General features: G+C 41.3%; 2 protein-coding genes across 11 annotated transcripts in view; both read right to left on the reverse strand.

Moving 5' to 3' along the window:
* Positions 1-1,176: 1,176 nt before the first annotated feature.
* Positions 1,177-7,430, reverse strand: LOC125285213 (class I histocompatibility antigen, F10 alpha chain-like). Its single transcript, XM_048229532.1, has 10 exons — positions 7,296-7,430; positions 6,039-6,329; positions 5,646-5,936; positions 5,281-5,565; positions 4,583-4,702; positions 4,379-4,429; positions 3,723-3,737; positions 3,184-3,225; positions 2,658-2,756; positions 1,177-2,049 (listed from the first exon to the last, which is right to left on the reverse strand). Exons 1-9 carry the CDS (start codon positions 7,348-7,350, stop codon positions 2,713-2,715), a joined length of 1,194 nt encoding a protein of 397 aa, XP_048085489.1. The 5' UTR covers positions 7,351-7,430; the 3' UTR covers positions 1,177-2,049; positions 2,658-2,712.
* A 1,654-nt stretch (positions 7,431-9,084) lies between these two features.
* tpm3 (tropomyosin 3) overlaps positions 9,085-20,194 on the reverse strand; it is a 15,993-nt gene continuing 4,883 nt past the window's right edge. The window contains exons 1-9 of one of the 10 annotated variants that reach the window (XM_048229543.1): positions 18,080-18,905; positions 16,326-16,459; positions 15,654-15,771; positions 15,446-15,516; positions 13,702-13,777; positions 12,334-12,396; positions 12,125-12,194; positions 11,756-11,834; positions 10,368-11,054 (exon numbers count right to left, since the gene is read on the reverse strand). In XM_048229543.1, the coding sequence (XP_048085500.1) occupies positions 11,051-11,054; positions 11,756-11,834; positions 12,125-12,194; positions 12,334-12,396; positions 13,702-13,777; positions 15,446-15,516; positions 15,654-15,771; positions 16,326-16,459; positions 18,080-18,211 (747 nt within the window). In that variant the 5' untranslated portion in view covers positions 18,212-18,905 and the 3' untranslated portion in view covers positions 10,368-11,050. The other 9 variants (XM_048229541.1, XM_048229537.1, XM_048229542.1 and 6 more) reach the window with 9 other exon arrangements.

Genomic DNA, 20,194 nt, shown 5'->3' on the forward strand with positions numbered 1-20,194 from the left:
GTGCAGGGGTAAGGTGTGGGGCTGCCGTGTGGGTGCAGGGGTAAGGTGTGGGGCTGCCATGTGTGGTGTGGGTGCAGGGGTAAGGTGTGGGGCTGCCATGTGTCAGGTCACAGGTTCTCAGCCCAGTGTGGAGAGGGGTGACCAGAGTGCTGCTGGGGTGTGTATGTGTGTGTTCTGATGTAACCAGTCAGAGGTGAACTCTAGTAAAGGTCCTGCTGTTGTGTGACATCTATACCCTATAGAGATTCGCAATGTATTGGCAGGTTTCTATAAATATCCTTGTCTCTTCTTACCATAAAGTTTCCTGTAGGAAACAGAGTCAGACCACTGAAAAAGTCTCATAAGCCCCTGCGGTTCCTCTGGATGGTTTCAGGAAGCCTTGCTCAAGGGCACTTCATCCGTGCCTACTGGTCGGGGTTCGAACCCTCCGGTTAGAGGTCCGAAGTGCTAACCAGTAGGCACGGCTGCCCATGCCCCGTGTTGCATGGAGTCGACCAACTACTGGCACCTGTGAACAGGTATTCCAGCCAAGTACAATTGAACTGCATTCCACAATTCCTCTGCATTTTTGGGTTTTGTCTCAGAAACAACATTTTTGATGTCACCCCACAAGTTTTCTATAGGATTGAGGTCTGGGGATCGGGCTGGCCACTCCATAACGTCAATTTTGTTAGTCTTGAACCAAGACTTTGTTCGCTTACTGGTGTGTTTTGGGTCATTGTCTTATTGAAACACCCATTTAAAAGGCATTTCCTCTTCAGCATAAGACAACATGACCTCTTCAAATATTTTGATGTATTAAAACTGATCCATGATCTCTGGTGTGCTATAAATAGGTCCAACACCACAGTATGAGAAACATCCCCATAACATGAAAAAATGTTGGATGTGTAACAATTGTTTCAAACAAAATGGACTAGGACAATGGTAAGGACAGCAAGATCGGCTGGGAAAAACTGAAATGATCTCCCAACAGCTCAGTGTTGCACAAAACACCTAAAGTTTAGATTTTCCTAAAATTGGTTGTACAAAACATCCTTAAGCCTTCCTTACCCAAGGAAAAGAACCCAAATATTCGATGTGCTTAAACAATACTGGAATGTGTGGCCACAGTGAATTCATAAATGGTCATGTGTAGTACTTGAGAATATTCACAATAACAAAGGAGAGCAGACATATTTTTTAAGATTTATTTTAAAAACTCACTTCAGCTTTAGTCAAGCTTTTAGTCAAGGACTAGGCTTAATCCATGTATGGGAAAGCAGCACTTTATGTCTAATAAAAACAAAGTATTTTATTGCTGCTACTGGCATTTTAATGGACAGATTGCAACACAAAACGCTCAATAAAAATGTATAAAGTGTAAAGGCACATTAGAAGGAGAATATTCAAATTACAATTCAATTCGAATTCACAGTAGTGTTAATTCCATGCCCATATCTCATCAGAAGAGTGAGAAACAGAAAATAAGCACTTTCTAATTAATTAAAATAACAACATCAAATCATAAAACCATACATGATCACATAACAGACTTGGTGGCGCTAAACAGCGTAATCTTACATTTACATTAATTTAGCAGATGCAATCTTAATGTTAAGATCAAATTAATGTTGGAATTTAGAAATTGTGAAATTATGAAATATGTATGGTAGGTCCAGGCTACCCTATCACATTGGGAGTGGCGTCTTCACCCACAGGTGGTGCAGGGGGTGTGGCAGTGCTTCGGGAAAGCTCATGTCGATCTCTTTGCGAGGAGTTATGGAGTGGAGAACTATGGAGTGTGTGTATGGGAAACCACCGCTTTCCAGTGATGGCAATGAGGATCTGTGGGAGTGCACTTGAACACTGTGTTTGAAAATGCAAAAATGTCTTCCGTAAATGTAAATACCCTTTTGTAAGAATATAAGGTCAGTAGTCTTGCCCATGAAAAATGACCACAAGAGTTCATTAGAATTGCATGTAATAAAAGTGGATAATTTCTGAGCTCAACTGGTGTCTTTTGGTTAACAGGTTACTCAGCAATGGAGGAACTGATTTTTCTTAACTCTGAAATAGAAAAAAACACAAAAATATCAAGAATGAGATGTAGAGAACCTCCCCCAAAAACCCAAAAGCACAGTAATTTCAACTGAGAAATCAGTCATCAGTCAAAACTACTTTCAAACTAGATTAATGGGATATTCAACTGAGGATCATGCATTCAGGTGAGAGGGTATCTTCAAATAAGGCTTTCAATGGGATGATTTAAACTAATTCAGAGCAACTGATTAACATGGAACCTTCAGCAAAGATCCTTGAATACTCCGCTTCACCCTCTCTACATTCAGCCTTCACCTCAAATGCCATTTTCAACTGTGAAGAAGAGCTATGAATCATCGGTTCACCAACAGAGTTATTTGTGAGAGTGACCTGCGTTGTGTGGACAGCACTCACACTGACAACCTTGAGGCTAACAGGGAGACTAAAGCCAATCAGTGTCTGTCACAAGCATGTCTTTTAAGGTGTCAGGAGGTTTACTCACAGTATGCTCTGTACCTGCTGGCTACCATTACATGAGGTTTTACAAATAAAGCCCCTTTATAGATAGACTGACAGTCTCTGATGAACTCTTCAAGGTCCAGTTTTCTGTTTCCTGATTTAAGGATGATACTCACCAACCATTACCATCCAGTACATATTCACGGCACACTTTTCACTGACACAATGGGATCAGTACTGCCTTTGCCTATCTGAGCTGGCATAGGATCCTGGTCCTGATCAATCACAAGATGAAAAATGATAAAAGGTTCCAACAGCTTCCATAACAGACACAAGAGAAATAAGTGGTCCAAGCTACAAAATCACTCAAATGGCTAAAACCGTTTCACTCAACTACAACCATTGACTAGTACAGAGCAAAAGTGTTTATGTCAACTAATAGAATAAACAGTTGAAATGAGCTTTAGTCATTCCTATTGGTCAATCTTTCTGTAAAAAAAGTAAAAGTAAAGTTTTTTGGTGAAATGGTAGTAGGCCTAAGACCCTTTTTCATTTGCAATTGTAACAGCAGACAGTAACCTGACACTCCCTGCCACGAGGAAATACTAATTCAATAGACATGAAGTATACAGCTCATTATCATGTAATTAGTCTGTAGTATATTACCATATTTATTTTCACATTCAAAATGAGAAATCTTACCTGTGTTCAAACCAGAGTCATGGCTTCCCTCTGAACTAGAATCTGAAATAGATATTAAAATAATAATAATGGGTTAATAGGTTTATCCAGCCCTTTATCCAGCCATCATCATTGGTCTGAACTTTGGCGCTGGAAGATCTAAAAGGAACAATATGCAGTTTGTGCCCAATGAAGTTACAAAACAAAAACAAAACAAACAAAACCAACAAAACTGTTTCCAACAAAGAAACAGTATATTTTTATCCATGGATTTAGTCTCTACAATCATTTAACCATACCAAACTGACAGATATAAATGCAGTGTGTTCAAAGTAACAGTAGGCCTCTAACATGCCTGTTATTCTAACTCTACTCAAAACAATGTCAAATTGAAATATTTGAAATTAAGTTTTTAAGGTCCCTGTTCATGTGAAAAGGTAAATTATCAACATTATAGGCACTGAATAACTTTATTTTGTGATGCAGTATAATCAAGCTGTTTGTTTCAATGTCTCCTTATAAAAATGTGGTTTATGATAAGAAACAATAGATGGGCTCACCTCCCGTCTTCTTCCCTATAGCATACATTAAAAACATGTTAATACTTCATTATGTGATGGCAACACATTGAAAAGCAATGGATTATTCTAATTTGAATGGCCATTCTAATCCAAAACTATATCAAATTCCATCACTACTGTGGTAGAGAAACTACCATCGTCTTTTTCTTGCCTGGCTAAAAAATCGACTGTTTTAATCCATTTACTAATACAACCTACATGGGTGCAGCAAAATAAATACAGGATCTTTATTGCTCCCTACAATGCTAATTAGAAACTTGTCTGATTCTATTTGGGAGACAGTCAGGAATAAAAGGCCTCATGGCCACCCAGAGAAGCCCATGGATTTAGTCTCTACAATTTTTTTATGAAGACCATAAACTGACCGTTCAGATATAATAATGGGTTCATAAAATGTACTGAAAAGTTTCACAATAACAGGATGCCTCTAACAAACAAGTTATTCTGGCTTTAAAACAATGTCTAATTGAAATATTTGAAATGAACAGTTCTTTAAGGTCCCCCTTTGTATAAAAAGATAAAACATCAACATTTTTGATATTGAATAACCCTTTTGTGATGCAGTATAATGCTGTTTGTTTCAATGTCTCCTTACAAAAATGTGTTTTATCATAAGAAACAATAGATTGGCTCACCTCCCAGAAGATGCTTCTCAGCTGGTGCTGCAGTCTTCTCAATAGTCTTCTCTATAGCATAAATTAAAAACATGTTAATACTTCATAATGTAATGGCGACACACTGAAAAGCAGTAGATTCTTCTAATTTGAATGGCATTCTGATCTTTACTAATATAGACACAAGTATATCGAATTACATCACTACTGTGTTGGAGAACCTACCAGTTCCTTTTTTCTTCATCATGACAACCGCAACTATGACCACAATAAGAACAACTACACCTCCAGCAGCTCCCCCCATAATCACACCAATGGAGGAAGTTTCGTCAGTCAGATGTCCACCTAAGCACAAATATTAGGAAACATTATGACTCATTAATTAATTCACCATGGCACTGTTTCTGTCATCATTAAATGAACATCACTTGACCTAAAGATTTGCACACATAGAAAAACAATATGCTCAAACTCCTATGACCTATGCATTAGGCTGCTATTTAATTATGACACTGTGTGTTCATTAGGCTTATGTACATGATTAATATGTTTGCAGAAGTGAAAAACAGAATATTTTAAATAAGGTTCTTCATAGAGCAGCTAATGAGTCTTATTCTTTTTGTCAAAAGGGTTTATTAGATACATTTGGTAAATAATCTTCCTTTATAAGTTCATTCCTGTCTGTGTGGTGCATGAAGTAATGAACTAGTATGGCCTGACTTGAGTATCCCTCATGACCTGAGTCAGTACTGATCTGTAACGAAATCTGTATCAGTGAGTGTGACTCAAGTGCCAGATCAAGTGTGCACAGGTCTTAAAATCCCTGATACATACATCACAAGACCATACACACATCACATTCATACAGTACACAAACACAAAGATGATCAGATGGATATGTGTGGTGAAAAAAGTAACTTTACCTGTTTCCCAGGTACTGACCACTGGTGCCTGGAGGGTCCTGTGGTTCACAGAACACTGATAATCATTTGCCTCTGATTTAGGTACATGCACAACCAATCTGGCCTGGTGGGTTCCATCGCCATTTGGATAGACCTCTTCAGGAAAGATTGATTTAACCTTAACGGATCTCTTCTCAATAAACATTTCAATGTCTTTTGGAAGAAACCCTGTTGCCAGGCAGGTCATAGTCAGCATGTCCGCAAACTCCTTGCTTGTCCGAGCAAAGAGATAAATGTGGGGTGGAGCTGTAAAATAAGTGAGATTAGTGACCTTCTGTTTTCCAGATTATTCTCTGACAAAAGAAAACACATCCCAGAGTACATACAAGATCCTATGAGTGCTGCATCAGCATAGGTGATGAATTTGTCCAGCCAGTCCACGCACTCTTTCTCCAGGTAGCCCTTGGTGTACTGGTTAAGGATGGGAACCCCATCCCACTTCTGCTTCGTTTGTACAGCTTCATTAACTGGGGCTATCCACTGCATGGAGGCATCATCAAAGGACAGGAAATCCCGTCCATCATAGCTGTACTCATCAGCCCCCTTGATGAATTGGACACGACCATCTGGGAATTTGTCAACCACACAACCATGTCGCCAGTTCAGGACGTGAACATCTGCAGGGGGATAAACAACAAGCAGTGCAAATAAAGCAAACCAGACATATGGTTGCCATAGTTTAATTTAGTCTATTTAATACTTTCAGACTTGATACTCACCAGAGTTATTTTGCCTCATGCGTTCCATTAGGATGTTCACATTGACTTTGAACCACTGCTCTTTGCTCCTGCGTGACTGGGTTCCCTTCTCCCAGTAGTCTGCGGGAAGCTTCTCTTTCATCCAGTTCTGTTGAGGGATCTTCATCTTATCGACACTGTTGTAGTAGTCAATCTTTCGATTATCCAGGACACCCATGCCGGTGAATTCAAAGATGCCAGGTGCAGATACGGGCTTTGATAGCGCAGTATACACATAATAGAGAGAATGTCTATCTGGCATACCTGGGAGGGCTTTAGGGGAATTAACAAAACTGAAAGTCACAGACTGAATCTTCAATATAGATTTAACAAATGATTAACATTACAGTGATAACATAATTGCAGCTGCAATTAAGCAGACCTAAGCAACCAAAGTCCAAGGAATTGTATGACCTTTAGCTAAATGAGGTATGGCTCATATTTCAGTGTTGTTCAGCACTGGTATTGATCAATGTTTACTTCATAACTGATTGTAACCTAGGTAGTACAGCCAGACACAAGTTAAACATTAACAACACTTCCTCATAGCTTGGCCAAGAGCTATAAGTTATATTAACACTGAGAAAAATAAAACTAAAACCACAAATCACTCAAATTTAGTAAAATGCAGGATAGTAGGGCTTAGAGGTGTCTCCCAAAAGAATGGTTGAGAATTGGCAATGAACACAGAGACATAATGTTGAAAATGATCAGTGATCATTACACAACACTTTCACAACCTCTCCCAGTAACTGTACAATATTGTCCAGGAAGGCGACATTAATAACAAAACAGCCAGTCCAAGAGCTACTGTATTAAGTTTAACATTTCAGTAATTGCTGAACAACACAATAGCCTGGGTCCTTCAATAATGCCATTTTAAAAGAGTGGCAGTATCCTCTCTAAATATATGATTACATATTTCAGTTTGGATATAGCCCTGTGATGAATACTGGGTACTTTTATTCCAAATGGACATAAAGGAAGTATTTTTTCAACAGATTGACAGGCTTGACCATACGTCAAGTCCTTAACAAGTTTGAAACACATGGCTACATATTATGTTCATACATCAACAGACCTGAATACTGTAAAAACAATTACATAAAGTCTTGCTATATTCTATACGACCATCTTTAAGATAACGTGACGCATTTGATTGATCTGTGGATTCAATTTCTGGGCAAAGGCAGCTGATGTCCGACCACAACCAAGAATACTAGAAACCAGCACACTTACCATTTAAAAAGGGCAGGATGACTCCAACAAATACCACAAGTGTGATTAATCCCATTTTTCTTCAGATTAGTACACTACATCCGAAAGTTGATCCGTGTGCTGTTCAAGTGCTTGACTAAAGTTTAATGAGGGCTCAGTCGCACTTTGGAACATGATAAGAAAAATGAAATGAAACTAACCAACGAATGTTGCAGGGAGATTACACACCATCTGTTAAATGCAACCGCGCTTCGTTGCAAGTATAGCAGGGGTTGGGTGGGACATTCCGGAATTTGAGGACATATTCTGTCCCGGTAGTTAACTCACTTTTATCTTGTAGCCATATTTCTTCACATTATTTTACATTCTACTGCTGCTATTTACACTTCTTCTAGTCTTCCTATTTTCACTGCATTAGTTGTATTGTATGTGCTGTTGTAGCCGATCTATCACCTTACCATCATTACTCATTTTTTTTTAATTCTGAATCTCTGATGTTTTGTTTAGCTTTTGAGAGATTTGTTTTGTCTATGTTTTGTTGTATTGTCCTGTTTGTCTGTTTGTATTACCCCCCCAGTATTGTGAAATGCTCCAAATGTAATGACACTTTGAGCTGCATTTCAGGGATGGATTACTGCACGGGCCTACCGGGCCCAGGCCCAGGGGCCCAAGGGGTCAGGGGGCCCTGAAACCCAAGCCTTTGCATGGAATCATTGCCTCAATATCAACAAATCAGGATGTAGGCTATGAATCTGATTGAATTTAGTATTGGCAATCCCCAAAATGCACCAGAATACAGGAAATCACATCAAACTAATTAAAAAATGTCTGAGGGAGGACCCCCAAACCCCCCTCCCACATATACGACAATTAGTGGGGGGCCCTTAATACATCTGGGCCCAGGGGCCCAAAAGTTCATAATCCGCCCATGCTGCATTCTGTGTATGAAAGGTACTATGCAAATAAAAAATAAAGCTTTTTATTACTGGAATATGTACAGTAAGTAACCCAGTGTTCACGTTTATGTCAATATTTACAATAAAAAATAGTAATGCATCCCTGTTACCCCTCTACCGTGTGCAACCCACGTATTGTTTCATTAAAAAAAATGAAAGAATGAGTGTTTAATTCACTGTCTTTTTTTTCCTTTAAGTTTACATATGCCTAGGTACTAGATATGCAGCCGTAGCCTACTTGATATTTTGTCCAACCCCATGTTACCAGGGTAACAAACCTTTTACCACTATATTTTACTACAACTTTGTTATACTTTAGTACACTACAGTATATCAATATTAATACCTCTCAATTTAAGTCCACTTAAATCTAGTCTATCAAAGAAGACAACTATCATATGAAGATCGCTTCTGAATTCCTGCTATTAGGCCTACAGTATTTGTATATTACATGTCAGTGTGTGTGTATGTGTCTTATACAGATTCACTAGGTGGTATATTTCCAAATGGTTAATGTCCCTAATTGTAATCCCATACACTTTTTGTCAATTTATGTTGCCTGGCTCTGGAAGCAAACATACATAACACTACCAAACCTTAACTAAACAAAAATCCTCGTAATCAGTAGAAATTCTAAATTTTTCTGATCCTCTTTTCACATGTTGTTGACTATGCATTTTTCACACTAGGATACCACCCTATATCCCTATTCACAGAACTGAAATACTATCTCTAAACTGATGAACCTTTTATAGCCACTTTGATGGCATCAATTAGGCCTACAAATATGTCTATGCTCATTTCCATACTGTATATACATCTGCCTATACAGAGTGGACAAGGATTGTCAAGTGTTGAGTGGTAGTAAAAATCATGGACTTTATTTGTTTGTTTGTTTTTTTTTTTAAAAAAAGAAGAGATTTAGTTAGTCATTGAACACAGACACAAGCTGTAATAAAGTAATTATATGTAGCAGTGGACATGTTCCAGTTGAAATACTCCTCAATAATTACCATCTCTCCCACTGAGTGTCATCTCTCCGCTCCACTCCACATTTCAGAGGCTGCTCTGTGTTGGCAGTAACATTGCTTGTAGTTGGCTCGCTTGAGCAGCAATGCCTTACGGCTCTCCCAGAGGTACATTACAATGGTATCATGTTTAAAAACAACCCCAAAAAGTTTAAGAGCACTGTGCACATTCATAAAAGTGGCTCTCGAAATTGGCTTGCGTGTTAATAACGCTTAGAATGAAACCACTTCATGCCCAAACGTACACAAAAGATACATGATTACAAAACAAAACTGAAGTGGTCTCCACATACATGAGAAACTACGTGGTTAGAGGCCTTCAGCGGTGGTTTTGGTCCCCAAACTGCTTTTTTTTTTTTTTTTTTTTGGTGCCAAGACAGGTGAGGGTGTTGAGAAAACTGAGTTGGAGTGGGATTACAAGTGGAGAAGGAAGACTGTTAAGCGTTTCAGGTGGGGGTCTCTTTTAGCAAACCCAATAACAAAGAGAAAGAGAGAGAGAGAGAGAGAGAGAGAGAGAGAGAGAGAGAGAGAGAGAGAGAGAGAGAGAGAGAGAGAGAGAGAGAGAGGAGACACAGGAGGGGAGGGTGAGATGTTTGTGCTGCTGATCCCTCAGACGCTGCTGAGGTCCTGCAGGGTTTGTTCCAGGGTGGCGTTGAGCTGAACGTTCTCCTCCTTAGCTTGGGCCACTCGCTCTGCAGCACACAGGGTTTCAAGTGTTAGACATCCAGACGCAAACTCTCTCACCTGGCTGATAGACACGTTCCCTAGAGCTACAGCAGCACCATTATTGGTCTTCTACAAATCCCTGATGTCATTAAACGCAAGTACTGTATTAACTATTATTTAGTACTCCTCTCTTCATTTCTCCTCTTCACTCTAAGGGTCTTAGGTTGAAGGTTGATATTTCCCCAAAAGGTGCAGCCTTCATCCCTCAACACTAATACTGTTGTACTTGATATGCTGCTTGTCCTTCCCAAACTATACTGACAGTAAACAAATATCCATATTTTATAGGATAGGTTTAAATATGAATGCAGATTAACCAAAACTGCTAAGTACTATGTGTATGTGTGTGTGTGTGTGTGTGTGTGTGTGTGTGTGTGTGTGTGTGTGTGTGTGTGTGTGTGTCTAATGGTCAATCTGAGACAGGTGCCGCCATCTCTGACTTCTTCACTCACACTACACACTTACACACACATCCATACACTCATCCCCACTCCCTTATGTATGGTTCCACCTAAAAACCGTCTAATAATCACAGACAGCATCACAGCCACACATGCTCACTTCCGCAAAGACAGACACAACAGACCATCCAGTGAAGAGACAGAGTAAATAAGGAAAAGAAAAAAAAGGACACACAAATTTTTTTTTTTTTTTTTTTATCCTCCTTTCATTCAAGAACATATGGAACAGGAAAAAGACCAGAGCCCAAGCACCAAAGGAAACAGAAACTGGACAGGCACAGTACAGAGGTCCAATGGGAGCCCAAGCCCCACCCTTATGCGAGGACAATGGGTGAACAAACAGGAGAGAGACAGAGGATAAAAACACAACTAGCAAAAAGGTGACACAACAGACCTGTACAGGTAAAGAAATGAAAACGGACTTCGATCCTAAATAATGACAGAATAGACAGACTGGAGAAAGAGACAGAAGGAGAAGAGAAGAGGGGGAATAAGAGAAAAAAGCAAGGGGAAAACCAGGCAGTCGAAATGAAGAGAAGTGGGTGAAGGCCTTTGTCTGAGTTTGAAGAGCCAGACAGCCAGAGAAGAAGAAACTCCTGTGCATCTTATCTGCAAATACAGAGCAGGAACACAGCTCTCAGAATCATATACAGCACTGCTTTATGGTTACGGTTAGTTGGTGAGTACCCACAATGCACAGTGCAACCTTTAGAGTGTGAGTGAGACGACAGCTTTGATAATTAACCTCAGGCTCTAACGCTCTAAAGCCCAGGCACAGCAAACACAGACATGCTAGGCTGACATATACACTTATCAGCTCAGCTCCGCTGGGGGTGACCTTCACTTAAGTGGGTCAGACCGTGTGAGTGCTGCCTCTGAGGTACCCCAAACACATTCCTGCTCCCTACCACACCTGGCAGAACTCCTCAACGGCATTCTGGGGTAAACTGACTACAGAGGATTCACCCCAATCAAGGGCACTGTTATCGTTTCCTGTCTTTAACTGGGTGTCGTCGATGTCGTTATTCAGGAGTTAAACTACAGCTGGACAAATACAGTCTAAAAAAAAAAGACTAGACACAATAAAGTACCCTGTTGGTGGCAACAACGCTGTACTGTCACTGTAACTCTAAAAACACCCACAAAGGCTCCACTTTTGCACGGTCAGCTATGACAGACTGCGTCACCAGTACTGCAACAGGCATGTCTGAACTCATAACACCGTTATGTTACATCTCTGTTACACACACACACACACACACACACACACACACACACACACACAGCACACAAAAGGACAGAGTAATTACATGGAAGTCATGTCGTTGAGAGCATGGTCCAGCTCCTCACTAATGGCCTTATACTTCAGTTTCTGAGCATACAGCTCATCTGTCCATCACAAGAGAGGGAAAACAAAGAGAGAAAGAAAGAAAGAAAGAAAGAAAGAAAGAAAGGCCACAGAGAGAAATGGACGAGTGGGAGAGACAGAGAGGAGGTGAAGTGAAAGGAAGAATGGGAGAGAAAAGGAGAGGGAAAAAGAACACAGGAGGGAAATCAGTTGTGAAGCAGGAAAAGGCACAAGAGGATCTCCAGGCAGGATGGAGCCCCGAGGAAGGAAAGAGCAGACACGTGATGAGAGAATGATAGGACAAAAAAAAAGGAAAGACGAAAAGTTTTACCTTCCAGGTCATCAATGGTCTTCTCCAGTTTAGCCACAGACCTCTCTGCAAACTCAGCACGAGTCTCAGCCTGAAACAAACAAACAAACAAACAAACAAACAAATAAATACAGACACACACACACACAAATAAATACACACTTAGTATTTTCACACACTTTAGACAACAGAAATGCTTTGTGCGTGGGAAGTGGTGAGATGTGACTTGCCTCTTTCAGTTTATCAGTCAATATCTTGATCTCTTCCTCATATTTGTCCTCTTTCTGAGAGTACTGCAGAAAAAAAGGATGACACAATCAGTGAGTTACACACACACACACACACACTTTATAATACCCAGTTTTTTCTTCTAAGGAAAACTGATATCCTGTGTCCATGCATCACTACCATATCAGCAACCTAATCAACAGCTACACACTTAGAAAGGGGACCTGCTGTTAACATTGCACACCCTGCGTGAGTGCGCGTTAGAATAGTGATTCTCTTCTGGGAGCTGAGACCATGTAGATACTTAGTGGTTTACTGCAGTGGAAACTGACACAGCTCTGATTATATATATGTATGTATGTATGTGTGTGTGTGTGTGTGTGTGTGTACAGCTGGGCTAGGTGTTGTGCTGATGCCAGGGACTAAAAGCACATCAGGGCTTGTCCACTGGAATGTGGCTGGAACAGTCACAAAAACAAACAGACGCCTCAGTTTGTGTGTGTGTGTGTGTGTGTGTCATGGCTTTAAGCTGCCTTGTTTCTTTTGGAATATTAATTTTCTCTCGCCGAAAAAAGTCTGTATAATTTCTAAGCATTGTGTTCCAGCTATATTTTTACGTGCGTGAGTATAACCGAAAATAATCGGAGGGACTTTCCACAGCAAAGCTACTTCAACCCTTCACTGAATTTCAACTTTATGAACCCGGGATTTCCGCCTCTGCTGTGCACCTTCAGGCATTTTCTGGGAGGTGATTAGACTGAACACGGGCCTGTAACATCTTCAAGAGAATTTACACTGACAGGTCAGTCATGCATTTTAAGGTGCATCGCAGTGATTCTCATCAACACCCTAAGCAGATAACTATCTCTATGTAGTAGACTTAATACCTCCCTCCCCTCATCCTGACAGTAATTAAATCCATTCCATGGAATTTAATTGCATGTAAATGGGTATTTGAGGAGTCACATTCCACATCACTCCACACAGCCAATCACTGACATGATGGGTAGAGACGTTATCCAATCACAGGGCTCCAATAGAGGGTGTACGTCATATGCCATGACATCTCTGGCCTTTTGGTATGGATAATAAAGCAAAGGTGGATAGGCCAGTGATACAGGAAACACATTCTGGTTAGATGTGTATGACTGCACAGAAGTATTAAATCTAGAGTCCATCAACTGCAAAATACAGAGCTCAACTGACGGTGGATAAATGCTCTTGCAACAGATACAGGGCTAAACCTATCAAAATGGGAACTTGAGTATCTCAGTAGACCTAACCCCCCCCCCCCCTCTCACTCTACACACCCCACATAATTGGATCCATGCACACACACATGCAGGAACAGCCCCCGGAGCCAGTGGTACCTTTTCGGCCTGGGCCTCCAGGCTCTTAAGATTATTGGTGACATTTTTCAGCTCCTCCTCAAGCTCGGCACACTTACTGCACCGAGGACGGCCATTTTGATGAGAGGCAACATACGAGCATAGAGAGGAAGAGGTCATGAAAAGGCAGGTGAGAAAAAAAAGCCATCAGAGGGAACATTTGAAGGGACAGACACAAACACTGGAAGGAAAAAAGAGTGAGAGGCAAGTAAAGGGAAAAAAGGCTTAAGTGATACAACAGCATTACAAGGGTGGCATGTCAGAGTGTGGCTGTTACAGGGAGTGTCCGTCATACACAGACCTGTGATAAGAAGCTGGAAGTGGTCTACTACTGTTGGTGATCATGTAAGATTCCAGTGACTTAGAAAGACTTGTGTTGCTGGTGTCCTACAGAATTAAATGTATTGTAGTTGCACATGTGTGTGTGTCTGTGTTCTGTGGAATTAAACAAGCATTGGCTCAAGTCAAGTGGCACCTTAAAGCATGCTTAGACAAGGCAGAAAGCTGTGAAGCATACAAACATGCTAAGCTAAACAAGGTAACACAATCCATGCAGAGACAAGGAGTGACTTCAGCAAAGAGCAGGCTGGCTTCTGCCCTCAGGACAATAAGGTGTGTCTGTGGTTCTGATTAAGAGAGCCAGGAGGAAGGGAGGGAGATAGTGAAAGTGAGAGAGTGAGTGACAGTAACAGAAGCATGAGACAAGAACAAGGCAGAAAAAAAAGCAGTCCTTGGGAGAGAGAGAGAGTAGAAAAGGGCGGATAAAAGGTGAGGAAGTAAAAAGGGTACAGCGCTGAGACCCCTTAAAGGTAGTGAAGAAAGATGGCCGTCTCTGAGGAGTGCAGGGACTTCATCATCATCTCCGGCTACAATGTGAAAGTCATCACAGGAAGCCCCCACACTAACGCTCACTCCATCTTCACACAGGCACACATCCCCACACCATCACCATTTCTTTCACCCTCAACTCCACACGGGCTCTCATAAAGAAAAAAACCCAAGCTGAACCCCACTGGCTGATATGGAACTGCAAACCTTGAAACAACATCATTTCATTCATTCATGTGCAAACACTTTCTCTCTCACACTCACTCTGTGTCAGTCTCTCTTTTTTTTGTCACACACACACACACACACACACACACACTACCTTGTCCTCAGAAACCTGCAGGCTCTTCATTGTTTGGTCCAGTCCCCTAAGTTCCTCCTCCAGACCCTTGGCAGCGCTGTTAGTGCAGGAGAGAGGTCGCAGCATCACCAGGGCAGGGCGCAGGGCAGCATGCACACATCCAACCAAACCACCGGCCAACAACAGGAGAGGGGTGGGGTGGGGGCAGAATGTAGGTCATACCCAAACCCATGCAGGAGCACACGTGTGCACACACACACACACACACACAGGTATTTGGTTATGAAGGGAATCACTGTTGTCATGCAAATGAGGGCATTTTTTCTCATGAGGGGAGAACAATAGGGACCAGTCTTATTATGGGATGGCCCGTCAGATGAGTCTGGGTGGCTGAATGTTTTTGAAAGAGATTCCAGCCCAGAATTACTGCACTCATCCTGGAATGTGTGCTCTGTTCAGTAACAGCTGTATGTGGCCATGGAGGTTTGGATCCTTGCACTGTCAATTGAAGGGGCCTATATATGGAAACAATCAGTTTGTGTGTGTGTGTGTTTATATATATACACACATGTGTGTGTGTGTGTAAATTTGACTCACGCCTCGGACAGCTCTGCCCTCTCCTCTGTACGCTCCAGCTCTCCCTCAACAATCACCAGCTTACGGGCAACCTGCATTCACAGAGAGAGAGAGAGAGAAAGAGACAGAGAGAGAGAGAGAGAAAGAGAGAGAGTGTGTTATAGTGAGCCATGGATGTTTCTCATTACTGAGTAATCTGTGTACATGAGTGCATGTTTTGAACACTCACCTCTTCGTACTTGCGGTCAGCCTCCTCAGCGATGTGCTTGGCCTCCTTCAGCTGGATCTCCTGCAGCTCCATCTTCTCCTCGTCCTTCATGGCCCTGTTCTCAATCACCTTCATCCCTCTGTCACACACAGAGAGAGAGAGAGAGAGAGAGAGAGAGAGAGAGAGAGAGAGAGAGAGAGAGAGAGAGAGAGAGAGAGAGAGAGAGAGAGAGAGAGAGAGAGAGAGAGAGAGAGAGAGAGAGGATTCATTTGTGTGGGAATTGAGATGGTGAACATATGTCCTGCGTGTGCCCAGGTTCCATTGGGTTTTTTTTGTCACCATTTGGAAAACGTTTCCATGCCTTTTCAAGGATCTTTAATTCCAATGACGCTTCACAACGGATAAACAAAATTATGTAATTTACTCCACTAAATTAGTTCAATAATTACTGAATAAATATTAAACTTTTATTATCTATTAGACAACCTTTTCCAGTCTTTTTCGAATAGGCTTGTTTTGATTGACTATATCGATTCAAGCAGAAATTGCACTGTACATCATCATTGTACTTCTATGAACTTGCTGAATTTCATGACTTTTTTAAAGCCTGGAAAATGGGATCTCCATGGCTGTGGGAATCCTATTTATGTGTACATTCAGATTTGTCAATGTCTTGGGTGAATGCACACGCACCTCTCGCTCTCATCAGCGGCCTTCTCAGCCTCCTCAAGCTTCTGCAGGGCAGTGGCCAGACGCTCCTGAGCCCGGTCCAGCTCCTCCTCAACCAGCTGGATACGCCTGTTCAGAGAGGCTACCTCTGCCTCAGCCTGAGAGAGGGATAGAAGAAACAATGGAAGGAAGAGAGGATAAAAAAAGAACAGAGAGGATTAACAAGAGACACATGGCCAAGAGAATGGGACCGGGAGAGAACAACCGATACACATATCTAATAAAAACCCGAGGAGAGGACAACCAACACAAAACTGACCCTGCATTCTTCTGCCAGAAAAGGACAAACATTTGCTCGACATTTTAATGACATTCAAGTCCATGGTTTACATGAACTTTATGCTGCCATTCATGTTTGTGCAGGTGTCTCCAACATTTCATACTGACAAGCTTAGCTGTGCTGAGATTATATAATGGAAAAGCCTATTCCCAGTGGTATGGCCTACCACAAAGAAAGGAGTGAGTGAGGTAATGATAAATATTGATACATTCCTTTATTGTGTAATCCTCCCTCTTTCAAGCTTCAAGCTGAAAACACTAATTACAACAAATTGTGAAACTGCAACAAAACTGAATGATTCGGCAACACCCTTGCTCTTACAGAATCGCAGTTAACCATTGCGCAGCGTCAGCTGTGCGAAAGCTTTACTGTTGCTGTAGTTACTAGTCCCGAAACCCGGATATTACGACATCGCTACAAACTGAGAATTTCGCTCCTAATAAGGCGGTGAGGAATCTAGGGTGAGTCTGTCTGGCACGTTGATTCGCCGGGCATGTTTGAATGAAGATAAGCACTTTCAACCAGATGATTATGCAATATAACAAAAATCCTCTGCATACATTAAAAACTCTTTGGTGAGAATGAGAATAGGTTACCTGATCGGGTCTGTAGGTATAGAACAGCTTGTAAGACACTGGACAGGTGCCAGTGCAAGTAATAACCTACCAACTAGTCTGTGTTAAATGGCTTAAATAAGTCGGTCATGTGTGTGTAGGCCTAAGTAATCGTTTTTATTATGACATTACACATAAATAAGAAAGATTTTTTTTATCTTTATCGGGTCTTTTTTTGTCTGGTCAAGATCCGACGACTTGGAATTCTTTGCACTGGGAGCGGTGAAATATGATGACAGAGAAAAGCCAATTAGCCTAACGCTAGAGAAAACACAGTTTTGCTTTGTTTTTTACTTTAATATAAAGAGTCATACTGGCCACCCATCAACAACGTTTGGGCCTTCCATCCGGAACGCGCCCAGTTCAGATGTGTCATATAAGCTCATGCCAGCTAATTCCAGCAAGTCGGAAAAGTCATCCTCTTTACAAGAAATTGGCTATCTATTTTCCAACGTTCCAGAGTTTCGGTTACTAAGTAGCATAGCCGATAACTTCAATGGTGGACAAGATGTGCAAGTCACACAAATTTCAGAAACAGTCAAAAAAGTGTCAGTAACAAAATAAAAATCAGAACAAAATGAATCTGAACGTAGTCTAATTAAAATCTCTATATTTGCGATAAACTCCTCGCCTGTCCACCAATTCCAGTGGTAGGGTATCACGCAGCTTTTACAAATGCATAGCATACGCCTCCAACAAAAAAGCATATGCCCTTCATTAGGAAAGAACTCCTCCGAAACGCAACAATGTAACTACAGACGAACATTAGATAACAACCAGATCTCGGTTACTTAAATGTAACTAAATGAGTTAGACTACTTTACCTGTTCTCTCGAGCGTTTCTCCTCCTCGACCTGTCTCTGCAAAATCTCGGCTCTCTCCTCTGCCTCATCTGCTTGTTGCTGTAAAACTTTGATTTTTCTCTTAACCGCATCGATGCTGTTGATTCCGGCCATATTTGTGCTCTTTTAAAACTAATGTAGTGGTCGAGAATGGTGTCCTATCGACTTGAATGGGGCAGAAGGGTGGACCAAGAGAATGGGGGGAGAAAAATGACGGCGGCACCAACGCCCCGCCAACAAGTCAAACGCAGACAGTGATGCGAGTAGGCTATCGGATGGCCGTTTTTATCCAAAACGCTCTTCCCCTCTCGCAATTCCGTGAAGTTATATGATTGCCAGGCCAACTAATCTAAAGTTAGAAAATGACAAAGCTGAACTTCAACGGTAAACTCAAACTGGTGTTAGCCAGGAAACACCTAAAGTTGGAGAAGCGCTAGTTTTCCCTCAGACGTGGCAAGCGTTTTTTATTTCTTCGCTTCCGTTGTGAAAGTCCTATCTACTTAGATCGATACCACGTTGCGATGCAACTGTTTTTCATTCAAAATAAATGAGTTAAACGGTAGTTCGTGCGGTAGCAGTGCAGTCGATTCCCCTCCCTTTCTATCGTCTCACTTCATTCTTTGCCTGAAGTACTCCTTTTTCAACCAACTTCCGCCTTACTCCACCCAGTCTCCGACGGATAGGACAGACAATGATTGGAATGCTGATCCAGGAACAGTCTCAGTTCAGTTTTTCCATCTCCCTAGATTATTGGTGCAAACACCGGTTCTGATCTGTCGTCAGTTTTAAGGTGGAGTCCCTGGGGACACCCACACGTTATTACACGTGTCGGCAGGTAAAGTGCGTAAGCAACTAGAGGATCAATCATTTTGTCATTTTAGGCCACTCCCAGGTAACTTTGGGCAAGGCGTTTTGTCCGAGCACACTTGGCCTATAGTCTATATTTTGGAAAGAAACTCAAATGGAGACGTCCTCTGGGAGTTGACATATACAACACAATCTTAACGGTAAAAGCAGTGACCTGAGAAAATAGCAGAAGCCTACAGGTAGTCGTCCAGGATTTGGCTACCACTAGTTTATTTTCATGAAAGTATGGCCTATTTAGCAAGGGTGTTCCAGTAGCCTATAATAGGCTAGCTGATGTCCAGAATTATGTCACAGAATTACGCAAAGGTAGGTTGCTCAGAAGTATTTGTGTTTGCTTTTTTATTATTATTGGGAATTGCATTTGCCTATAAGCCTATGTAGCCTATAAACATCTTGCTAATTATTCTCATATCATTATTCTGCCGTGTCAACACAGTCAAGTAGGCTATCCATCACTTTCTAGCATCCTTGACACACACACACACACACACACACACACACACACCATATCATGCAGGCCCACCAAGTAGGACACATGGGGAAGGCTGATACCAGCTACATGTCATGGTCTGTGGTTGTATTGTATCTACCAGTACACAGACAGCCACAGAAGAAAATAAACACTTCCGAAGTAGCCATGTGCTATGATGTTTTAACCATCCGAAAGTATACTCTGGTCTTTCACACCAAAGTGTTACATCCCTTGTCTGTAATTTGCCATCTTAATACAGGTCTGGCGATAAAAATGATGATGTAATGCCATTAAAACATAGCTACATTATATCCATTTGAAACTGTAATGTTAATGTTAGGACTATTCAGCCTTGCTTCTGCAAATATCAGTATATATATATATATATATATATTGATGATAACCATACTGTATTTTAAGGCCAGAAAATAGAAGCTGCATCCAGAGAAGTTGAAAATATAAGTAGACAAGGTTGGACAAAACACACACTCATAAAACTGAGCACTCAATGTGTTGTGAAATCAAACGCAGAATTGGGCTATACAATCTAGATCAGATAGTCAATGTAGGCTACCAATTAATCAATGAAATAACTTTTTTTAGACTTTGAGCTTATCAGTGTAAGCACATGCTAAAATATAAATGCAATATTCAGTCTACAATGTATCTGTCTACATTCTCAAGCTTTGTTGCACAATTTCCTGTGTGGCAGTTTGGTTGCGTGATCATGATTGCTTTCATGTGATAAGTGATCTCTA

This window comes from Alosa alosa, chromosome 20 (assembly GCF_017589495.1).
Source record: "Alosa alosa isolate M-15738 ecotype Scorff River chromosome 20, AALO_Geno_1.1, whole genome shotgun sequence".
In the NCBI taxonomy this organism is placed as follows: Eukaryota; Metazoa; Chordata; class Actinopteri; order Clupeiformes; family Clupeidae; genus Alosa; species Alosa alosa.

Coding starts and splice junctions, on each gene's coding strand:
- LOC125285213 (XM_048229532.1), bottom strand. CDS start 7,350: ATGGGATTAATCACACTTGTGGTATTTGTTGGAGTCATCCTGCCCTTT. Junction 5,566..5,645: donor TGCAGCACTCATAGGATCTT/GTATGTACTCTG, acceptor CTTATTTTACAG/CTCCACCCCACATTTATCTC. Junction 4,703..5,280: donor GGTCAGTACCTGGGAAACAG/GTAAAGTTACTT, acceptor ATTTGTGCTTAG/GTGGACATCTGACTGACGAA.